The sequence below is a fragment of the Apostichopus japonicus genome, chromosome 11 (assembly GCF_037975245.1).
Source record: "Apostichopus japonicus isolate 1M-3 chromosome 11, ASM3797524v1, whole genome shotgun sequence".
NCBI lineage: Eukaryota > Metazoa > Echinodermata > Holothuroidea > Aspidochirotida > Stichopodidae > Apostichopus > Apostichopus japonicus.
The window spans coordinates 7,782,278-7,793,530 of NC_092571.1; the positions used below are offsets into that span (position 1 = coordinate 7,782,278).

The 11,253-nt window shown below is 39.8% G+C and overlaps 1 protein-coding gene across 1 annotated transcript; it reads left to right on the forward strand.

Annotated features, from left to right (window-relative positions):
- Nucleotides 1-5,553: 5,553 nt before the first annotated feature.
- LOC139976133 (uncharacterized) lies at nt 5,554-11,253 on the forward strand. The gene is made up of 5 exons (XM_071984589.1): nt 5,554-5,596; nt 7,432-7,476; nt 8,970-9,017; nt 10,202-10,314; nt 10,989-11,253. The coding sequence occupies exons 2-5, from the start codon at nt 7,450-7,452 to the stop codon at nt 11,149-11,151; spliced, it is 351 nt and encodes a 116-aa protein (XP_071840690.1). The 5' UTR covers nt 5,554-5,596; nt 7,432-7,449; the 3' UTR covers nt 11,152-11,253.

Consider the following 11,253-nt stretch of genomic DNA (forward strand, 5'->3'; position numbering starts at 1 on the left):
TTTCAGTTACGTACGTAACGATCCCTATCCTAACCGTGCGCCAAATCTTTTTTGTGTTCCTTAATTTAGACTTAAGTCTTCACAACTTGGTATTCGTTATGTCGGCGTAAAACTTTGGAATTCCCTCCCTTCTACTATTACCGGTTGTAAAACTCTGAACACCTTAAAAAAAAACGTCTTAAAGAGTATCTTATATCAAACTATCATTGATTTTGTATTTCCTTTCATTGCCATCTTTGTTCTGTTTTCTCTGTAAACTTAAGCTTTCATTCTATATATATATATATATTTTATTTGTCAAGGGGTGTCAACGTAAACAAGCTCTACAGAGAGCTTCTTGTTGGCACTCCTCAATCTCTATATTCTTCTTGTACAGTTACCCACATCTATTGTCAAATTGCATACATTAATACAAGGATTGAAATAAAGTCTTATGAATTGAATTGAATGAGGAGAAACATCGAGAAGTCTGCCTTGCTTTGACCAAGAATTATATTCTTATTTTTCATTATGCATTTGCTAGAAATTGGTAATTTAACACAAATAAAGCGGCATTAAAATATTCATAAATATAACTGTACGGTAAGTGCATGTTTGAATATAAATTAGTTGAATACTGAGGATTTAATAACCCTCTATACAGAGCCATAGGCGTACGAGGCGGGGGGGGGGGGGCAGGGCAGACTGCCCCCCCCCCAAATTTCCAGAGGACAAGAAATTCGGGCAAAAGTCCTGAAAAATTCGGGCAGCCTAAGAGGAGAAAAAAAAGGACTTTTGCCCGAATTTCTTGTCCTCTGGAAATATATATAGCCTATATATAAATATGCACTAGCTTGCCCGAATCTTTTTCAAATTTTTGCCCGACAATTCCATGATTTTCTTTATTTAGCATCATGATGCCCGAATATTTCCGTGTAACACCACCGTAAGCGCAGTTCATCTGGGCTACCACGCTTTTTGCACGATCATTTTTTTTCTACCTAGTCAATTGTATACCTGGACCAAGGGCGGCGGAACCGGGGGCACAGGGGGCACGTGCCCCCCACTTTTCCTCAGGTAAAAAATGTGCCTTTTTTCTACATAAAAATTGAGGTGCCTCAAGGTAGCAAGAGGCCAGGGAACCAGAATGAACACTCGGGGAGGGCCGTTTCCGGCCATCTGAGGGGTTTGTAAAACCAAAAATTTTCTAGTACTCTCCGTGCCGACCGATGGTGGCGCTCCGCTCAGATAGTCGTGCATACAACTTTGCAAATCCTGGCTAAGCCCGTGACTTTTAATGAGTTTCTGTGGGTCAAACTCAAAGCTATTTCGAATGGTAAAAATTTGTTAAGATATTAATAAGAAAAACAACTCTAATTCGGAAGATTCCTACATAATAAACAACTAGCATAATTTCACCTCATTTTGTCTCAAAAGAAAACTTGTTCCTTGTTTGCCAATTTGCGCATTGGATGTTGCAGTGCTAGTATGTACATATTTTCTTTGATGGGGGGGGGGGGGGTGTTGATGGAGTGATGTGTATACGCAAATAAGATACTACAATAAGAGTTATAAAGGGTACTAAATATAAGGCTGCATCAGTTCAATCGAATTTCTGCAAAGTGCCCTTTGATATCGGTGCCCCCCCCCCGAATAAAAGTGCTTCCGCCGCCCTTGACCTGGACATCCCCAACCTGAGTGTATATATAAGAAACATTTTCTTTTTCATGGATGGTGGGGGGGGGGGGGGTGCCTAGAAGTACAGGTTTATCATATTCTTTGTAATATTTTATACTTTTTTGTGTGACAAATTGCAGTCTCACCCGACACAGCGACATTATCCCGCCTACCTGTCGTTGAACAATGTATATATGTTTTTCCGGAAGTAGCTGTGTACTGTGTTAAAATAATAAATAAGGTAGCTAAATAGGAGCTTAAAAAATATACTGTCCCATTTTTCCCCTTTAAAGTGATGTTACCATTTTTTCTTCTTATAATTTACCAAATTTTTTGGGAAGTGTAAATTTCTAAAACGTGAGATTATAAAATAAAGAATGTTCAGATGCAACTTGCAAGGCCTCAGAAGTGCCGTTTCCGGCAATCTGAGAGGCATTGTTTGCAAAAAAAATTCTTGTTCGCTACGCGCCAACCGATGGTGGCGCTCCGCTTAGATAGTGTCACGGGAACTTTCTGGCACAAAAAGTTCTGCCCCCCCCCAAAAAAAACTGAAATGGTCCCGTACGCCTATGTACAGAGCTTGAAACATTTGATTGAGTGACCAAAAAACAAAAATAATTCAAAAAACTTTATTGAACATGATACCAGTGTAGTATTTAATTCTGAATTTATGAAAATTTTAGTGTGGTTTTAAAACCAGCCATGTGACGTAAGTTGCAACACAGAATTCTGTCTTCCTTTTGAAATGCATGCAATTCGTGATACCTCCCCTTACCACAGTCGCCCGCCCCACCTCACCCCAGTTTCACCCAGTGGCGGAGAAACAGGGGGGGTTGGGGGGTTTTAACCCCCCCACTTTTTGAAGAGGGGGGGTTGGCCCACACAATCAACCCCCCCTAGTTTTTGCCAGTAATGTTCTGTTATAGCCTATGTTATGTGCTCCAAATGGCATAAAAAATCATATTATTTAAATTTGAAATTGTTAAAGTCATTTCAACCTTTTACCTGGTAGGCTACATCAACAATTAACGACCGAAAACCGAGTTAGAATTGACCCACACATTATTTCTAGCCCCTTTCCCCTACCTGGCGCATTGGAACTTGTAGCTCATAGCGCTAACCTCACCCCACAACAGACATACACAAAATAACGTTTTGTTGCTGTTGAAAAGCTTTGGAACTGTATACACTTGCCAACTTCAACGAGGTGAAGGAAGGAAAAGAAAAAGAAGAAAGAGAGAAAAGGAGAAAAGGATGGAGTAGAAAATACGGCAAGAAAACGGGAAGAGAAAGAGGAACAGTGACAAATTATTCGAATTTGTAAAGCAAACAGCAGATATCACATCATATCAGTGAGCATGAAAATGGCGTTCCACGATAAACAGCCTCCAAACCATGGGCGCAGATCCTGGTGAGGACAGCGGGACGCGTCCCCACCAACTTTTTCAGTAGTGGGGACATGATATACCGTGTCCCCAAAAATTTGTCTTGACCAATAGCTGCATTTCAAGTTCCCCTGTATTAAACTTTGGCGCAGTTTGATCCAGCATTGTGCAAATGACATGCAGCAGTTCTCAATTTATTGTATTTTATCCACAGTTGTTAAATATAGGACGGAAATCACATTTGCGGCAGTCTATATTTGTTTTCTGGGAGAGGACCCCAGACCCATCGTATATACAAAAGTCTACTTGGATTATTTGTCCCCTGATTTTCTTTCTGCAGACGCCAATATAAATATCTCCATACTAAATTTCTAAGCCATGAGATTTAAAACTTAAGGAGGTTTATAGGAGCATCATTAGGTCTGGGAAGTGTTATTTCCGGCGATCTGGGAGGTATATTTGCCCAAAAAAATCGTACGCTACGCGCGAACCCATGGTCGCGCTCCGCTTAGATAATGTCATAGAACAGACACGCGTCCCCACCATTATCCAAGACTGATCTGCGCTCATGCTCAAAACTGTCGATGTGTGTTGTGTTCGGTTTCGGAAATATCTGGTATATTTTTATTTCCTTCAACGAAATTTTTTAGTAGCCGTCTGAATTTTCGAAAATTCCCTAACCAACATTCTTCATCATACTCGTGCAATTTTGACCCGTCTGTTAGGGTTTGAAGGAGGTTTTTCTATATCGGTTGTCCATAGATGATATTTTGTGCAACATTATGGGTATGTTTTGAAGTGAATTTATTCAGGGGAATTGTGAATTTTCAAATTCTGAACAGTGGGGCTGACGGATATTGTGGGCCGCGATGAAGAATCACCTACAAAAGCAATGATCCACAGGATATGTGATGAAGTCGAACATGATGTGTGACTGGTGACAATCTTCAAAAAGGTTATAGATGAGAAAAAAAGTATTTAGAAAAAACTTGGTTCTCAGGCAAAAGTGTACATATGGTTGGTCAGTTTCAAGCCCGAGAAGTGCCATTTCCTGTGATCTGGGGGTACCAAAACCAGAAATTTTCTTGTACGCTGCGCGCCAACCAATGGTGGCGCTCCGCTTAGATAGTAATACGCGCCCCCGGGTTAGAAAATCCTGCATACACCCCTGGTTAAATGCAGCTTTTCAAGGCCTGGGCAGTGCCATTTACTGCAATCTGGGAGGCAATATTTGCCAAAAAATTCTTGTGCACTTCGCGCCAACTTATGGTGGCGCTCCATTTAGATAGTGAGCCAGCAGTTATGACTTTTTATTTCATCAATGGCCTGCAACCCCCCCCCCCCCCCACTTCTGACAAGAAATCTCCGCCACTGGTTTCACCCCTCCCCACCTCGTTCAGCTGCCGTAAAACGAAACTTAAACCCAGCCCTTACGTTCAAATTTCATATATTTGGGTAATATAAGTCTAACAACTTAAAATTCTAAATGGTCCGTGGGGTTCGCAAATGCAATGGGAAATTCTAGCATGTATTTCTGTGTTCCAGTGTTAGGGTACAATTGAGAAGTGTTTGAACTACTGCAGGCCTGCAGCTTTAAAGTTACTCTTTCTCACATGTGATTTAAAGTTGCTCAGTACTAATATACTATAGAACAGGAATGTCTCAAAATCCAATAACTTCCGGTGGCTTCTCCCACTGGACCAACACCAGTAATTTGAAGAAGAAAAAAATAACCCCTAAGCTTCCCCCCACCCCTAAGGATGTGCGATTTGACATTTAATTTATTTATTTTTTGCCCGGGAAGGACCCCACTCTCTATCATGTTGGAGACGGTTTCAATGACTCCAGGGCCTCACCCCTATAATTTATAATATCATGTGTTCGCCTCTGGCCCTCTTATGAAGGTTCGTGAACTTCGTGCCCGTACCTTTATAAGCTAGTTGAGGATTTTCTGAAATGGACCCAGCCATGCATGCACCCCCCCCCCCCCCTCCGAACGGGTCGAGTACAAAACCTCATTCGCCTCTAACTCAAGTGGAAATGTCGAACTTGTCCCGCCCCTTTTGAAGCTGTACATTTTTGCTCTCCCAAATTTTTTCTCCTCCCCACCCCTCACTTCAAAAATTTAAGGGAAACAGGATTAGAACATACAAATAAATGTGCATCTCAAAATTAGAACTTTTAATTTATATGTTACTTTGATGTTACATCTCAAAAGTGGCTAAACAGAAGTCTGGCCACGCTAGCTCAGTTATTTTCTGAGGGGGAGGGGGTGGGGCAGGCAATCCTTTAAATCTGACAATTTCTTTGGGGGCGATGCCAGTTATGTGGAGTCCCTTAATTGGAACTTGAAATTATTTATGAAGGGATGTGTTTGGAAAATATTGTGAAAATTCCGCATCTCAAAACAGTATGTTTACCCCGAGTTGATTCCAAAGTTTCCAAAACCATGTTACGTCATATCAATGTGTGCAAAGCCTATATGATTTCGTTGAGTCAGAAGAATTTGCAAGTGTAGTAAGGATAACAATCTATGCAAGATATCATACGTTTATGTGAGTAAGAACACACTTAAAAATAGATAGAGGTAAATGTTAAGTCTTGTCAAAATTCGTTAAGTAAAGGTCCTACCAGAGAAACGCCCTTTGGACGCTATGTGAATATGACTAGTGTGACTTTAAGATAGGGGGATTATAATTCTGTGCTGCGTCGGACATGAATCGTCAAAAAATTTGAAGCCATAAGAAGTTTCAGTGAAAGTGTGAGAAGCTCGCAGGCAGTAGCGTACAAAGATTTTTCTAGTTGGCAAGTTTGTATCATAAGAATAACCGATTGAGCACGCAGGCCAAATCTAAAATCCGTTCCCGAATACTTGGATACCACCCCTTCTTACCTCCTTTCAATATGTCTGAACTTTGGGCTTCAGCCTCTTATGTAGCCTACAGTCCTAGGCTAGCCTAACGTTGCGAAACAAAATTTTATACCTGAGCTATTAACACATGAGCCTAGAGCTGGAATTAGATAATATAGACTTAAATTAGAGCGCGGACCGACAATACTGCCAACACATCGGCTCTGTTCGTCCACTGACCGTGCCGTCCGCCATTACCAATCGGTCAAGAAATCTCGCGGATTACATACATTGGTGTGACCCATACAGTATTTGTATAGTCTGACTTCACTTACAGTATAGTCAGTATTGCGAAGTTTGGAACACCGCGACGTTCGGACATTCCTAAGAAGTACACGGTTTTACCATGACAATATACAGGAGTACAACACCATTAGTACAAAAACAATGGTTTCATTAGGCATTATCAACCCATGTCTCAATGCCTGTTTCTACAATCTAGTTTCCAGCACAATTTTACACTACAAAATACATACTCAGTCTTTCTCAACATTCAATAGTCTGGCTTAAATAGATATTCCATCTCAGTCCAAACCACCAAATTAGGTCTACAGTTTCACAACTTTAGCCAGTGCTTAGTTAAAAGGATCTTCTGGCTAAAAGCAAGTTCTCAGTGCCATTTCCAGGCTTGTGAGAGCAGTCAAATAATATTTGCTGATCAAAAATAAGCAGTAATATTGGGCCTACATGAGCTACTGTATGGAACTCATCGATCCAGTGGTGGAGTGTTAGCTCAGTGGTTAACGCCGGTGCCTTTGAATCATAAGGTCCCCGGTTCGAGTCACTACCAGATTAATGTATGTCGTCCAGTTACAGAGTTGTTGACAATTAACAATTCATAATCATGGACGTTAAATATGAATGTAAGAGACTGACTTCGGTCAGCTTGCGGCTTTGATAAGCAAATGATCAAGGCTTTTTCGCGAGTTCCTGCTTGCAGGAGGATCTAATATTCATATACATACATCCATTTTGGAGTGGTAATCAGTCATTGTTTATGTTTTTGATCTTGACTCTCTCTAAAATGCCAGAGACTTTGGTTTCTATTGGCAAACGTCAAAATCCACTGGAAATTACACTGACAAACCCCTGAATTTCGGGGCCTGCTTTGCACAGAATGTTCCTTAGGACGATATATAGTTGTACAATTATAACTGCAGTGGCCTAGAAGTTAATAGAATGCTTTGCAAAAATGGGAACCATGAAAACACATGTGTACGCAATCTCAGATGAATGTTACATTGGTTATTCGTTTCCATTTTTTCTCTTTTCTTGTGATACACGTCATAATTTTTCAAACCGCAAGCCAATTCAAAACATAAGCTCAGCTGAAACTGAAAGTGTCTCTGTTGTGAAGCATACATATATACAGTAGGTTAATTAACATATATATTGCAACAATAGACTTCATCCTTTAAACAGGTGCTTGTACCTTCATGTATTTTTTACTTTCTTTTCATTTTCTTCTTTTCTGGACAGAATTCTCTATGTTTTGAAATGAATCAACACCTTTGCACTGTCTTGGTAAGTGATTATTGAAGGTAAAGGCCTTCCTGGGTCTTCTAAGTTTGTCACATAATTGCCAGGAAGTTGATTGTAAACATCAGGTACAAAGTTGCACAGAAGTGCACACAGTAATGTCTGACAAAGCCATTAAAAATTGTGTAAAACTGGAATTCATTTGCATTTTTGAATGAATTATTGAAGGGAAGATTCAGTCACAGTTTGTGCAAAGCAAAGTCATTCAATTTTGCTTTCTTTTTAACGCAACTATGGCAAGATTGTTTATATGGTTATCATGTATTTACTGCACAAAGAACGAGTCGATTACGTAGTCGACATAATGGATATTGCTTTTTCGGCATTTGTAATTAATGGAATTCGTGTGTTATCAGACAAGAGTTTGCAGGTATCACCTCTGCCTAAATGGCATTACCCCTCATATTGCTCACGATTTCATGGACTAAACCTAAAACTTTTAAATTCTGGCTTGCCAATCCTTACAACTTATAAGTTGACAAGGTGAGGGCCTCCATGTTGAAAATTCTGCTACATCTTTTACCAGTCATTCTTCTTTGGTAAAAGTGTGTCTTGTCAAAGAAGTCATCTATCCACCCCCACACCATCGTTGCCAGTTTCGGCATTTTAAAAGCCCAAATTGATGATTTTTATATATTTTTATTCTTGGTCATTTATTGAATGACTACCAAATTTTAGGAACATTTATAGCTGCGAATTGTTGAATTCTCCCAAAGAGTTGGTTAGAGTTTGGCTTTTATCAGGTCAATTTTTTCTAGCAGGCTTGGAGATCTTTGATATTGTATACACTACATACCCTCACCACCACTTTCAGCAACAATATACAAAAGAGGAAACTTTCATCACTCAAATAGGTTATTCCATAGTTTTGGTGATTTCTCTGCAACGTTGTTGTATACATCCAAACGTTGAGAGCAATTATGTGGTTAAGGCAGTGGACCTGTGATCAAAGGTTTGCAGGTTTGAGTCCTGGCCAGATTATTATGTGTGTCCTTGTGCAAAGTACTTTGCCTCCATTGCCTCTCTTCACCCAGGTGTATCAATGGGGACTTGCCAGGTAACATGTACAGTAAATATAGGTGCCTGGTGCTGGTTTGCGGCTGCACCCTATGGGAAGTCCCCCGGGGGACAAAAGATGCGGTGCACTGTAGTGCCTGGGCAGGAGAGATTGTTTGATTTGTGCACACTTTGCTGTGTGACAAGTTACTAATGACCAGTGGTAATTTGTTAAGTCATGTGAGGGGGCCTTGGCCTCAAACAATATTGTAAACCTTCAACTTCAAACTCATAGACCGACTATAGATAGTAGTTAGGATCTACATAAGGCATAGTGCTCTGTGTTAGACCTATAATTTAACAATGTGAAAGTATTTTGACATGGCATCTAGTGGAGCTCCTGCCAACAATTCATCAGGGCAAAATTTTATGATTATTAATAGCAGATTTTTGATGAAGAACATATTTTCTCCTTCCAACAGCTGATTATAGCAGTAACATCGAATTGTGGCGATCTTGTCTCAGCTGTGGTATGTCAACATTCTTTCATAAATGTGATAATTAACAGCAAATAATACTTGTTTCGTAAATGTTCTATTCATGATTGACTCCCAATACAAGCCGTGCAGGTTTGAAGTAGTTAACGAGTTCAAGTAGCTGCTTGCATTTATTGCAATGTGACTTTGCCTAACATTTACCAACATAAATGGTGGAACATTGTATGTTTCTTACATCAATATTACATAGGATGCTTTAACTCATGGAAAAGGTGGTTACTTTTGTAAACCGACAATGTTTCATTCAGGGTTTTAGGTTGATATTGATTAGGGTGTTGGTAACTTATGGAGAAGGAGCTATGCAGGTAAGATGGATGGCATCCCACTTACAGGCTTACCGCTTGAGTTACAGAACTAAGGTATCATAAACCATGTGAAGAGCTGATACTTTTGGGATCATGATGACACAGCTCTGATTATAGTAAAGGTATTACAGTGTATGGTAATTTCCGTGTGTCCCTTTTCTGTGTTTGCTTTCATAATGGCTACTCATACTGTTCTTATATGCATTGATAGACACTGTAGCTGCAGTGTAACCACTTTCTTTGTTGTCAATTCTAATCCACACAAACCACAGTGCAAACAACTCTATTTTTGTACAGTGAATTTTGTATGCTGAGGCTCTTTGACGAATTATGTCACCCATTTATCATGGAAATCCTATAAAAATGTCAGATGAATTTTTCCGCACTATGAGTCAAAATAACGGCGAAACGACAAAGTTGAAGATAAAATGACATCACAGAGCCAAGTCAAAGAGACCATGATATAAAATTTTTAACCTTTAAAAGATCCATGTATAAACTGCTTGAGAAAATAAAGAGTACCACACTACTTAGTTTAGTTGTAAGTGATAAAATACAACCAGCTCTTTTTTCTATGATAATGGTCTATTTCGGAAATTATTGCACTTAACCACAGAGGTGACCCACCCAGAAATGGAAATACTGTGAGGAAGTGGAAAATAAATTTGATTTATTCGTATGCCTTTCCATCGACTGAAAATGTGTCATCTTGCAACCTGCTAACATTCAGATTGGTATTTTGACTATTGGTGAAGTCCTGAGTGATGCTGAGGGCATCATGCCACAGTATGATATGTGCTAACTCTATTCCTTTTTTATATTTTTAATTGTGATTTTCTTGTTCATTTCTAGGGATGCGACGAATTAGATTATAATACGGACTACACAGAAGACTGTAAGGGCAGCAGTGTCACATTTGCATACTGTCCACCTGGGAAGAGATTGACAGACCCATGCGAAGGATCGTAAGTCATCAATCGTAGGAAAGCCAGCCAAACTCAGTAATAACATCAGTTTTCGCTCAAGGCGAAGTGAAATGAAAACAGATTAGTAAAAACTATGAAACTGTAGACAGCTTGACAAGCAACTATCTGAGTTAGACATATAAAAAATTAATAGAGTCAAAGTAGACTGAAATAGCATAACTTCGGAAATGAAAGGGCTACAGAGAATCGGAGATAAACTACAGGTGCGGAAGTATGTAACAATTGTGCAGAAAGTGTAACAACTGTAACGAGTGTGTAATAACTGTGCAGAAGGGTGTAACAAATGTACAGAGGGTGTATTAACTGCAGAAGGGTGTGACAAACTGTGCAGATGGGTGTAACAACTATGCAGAAGGGTGTGACAACTGTGTAGAAGGGTGTATCAACTGTGTAGAAGGGTGTAACAACTGTGTAGAAGGGTGTAACAACTGTACAGAGGGTGTATTGACTGCAGAAGGGTGTGACAAACTGTGCAGAAGGGTGTAACAACTGTGCAAAAGGGTGTAGCATGTTTAAGTAAGTGGGTGTCTGAGTATAATGTTTGGGGATATTCAGAGGTTTTGTTACTGTGTAAGTGTTATGTTATATTCATTATTTTATGCTTTCTCCATTGGAAAATCACTTGTTTATGTCCTTGATTTGTTGTTTCATAGATGTGACTATTGCCCAACCGGACAGTACCAAAACAGTTATAACACCTGTGAGACTTGCAGAAACTGTACGACCCGGGCGGATTGTGACAAATGTGATGGACACGTAAGTCCTAGTACAGGAAATATCTGCTCTACTTTAGCTTCAAGGTGTAGTTTGCATTGAGTTGTATAACTCTGCACCATTGTGACTTCTCCATATTCATATTCACACACATGGACTTTAACCACATGATTCCTTCTGGGAGCTTCAGCCCCTCCCCCCCCC

What these genes read in the sequence shown, in the direction of transcription:
- LOC139976133 (XM_071984589.1), top strand. Translation starts at nt 7,450, where the DNA reads ATGAATCAACACCTTTGCACTGTCTTG. An exon ending in GCGATCTTGTCTCAGCTGTG is followed by an intron (nt 9,018 to 10,201) that starts GTATGTCAACAT and finishes GTTCATTTCTAG; the next exon opens with GGATGCGACGAATTAGATTA. An exon ending in ACAGACCCATGCGAAGGATC is followed by an intron (nt 10,315 to 10,988) that starts GTAAGTCATCAA and finishes GTTGTTTCATAG; the next exon opens with ATGTGACTATTGCCCAACCG.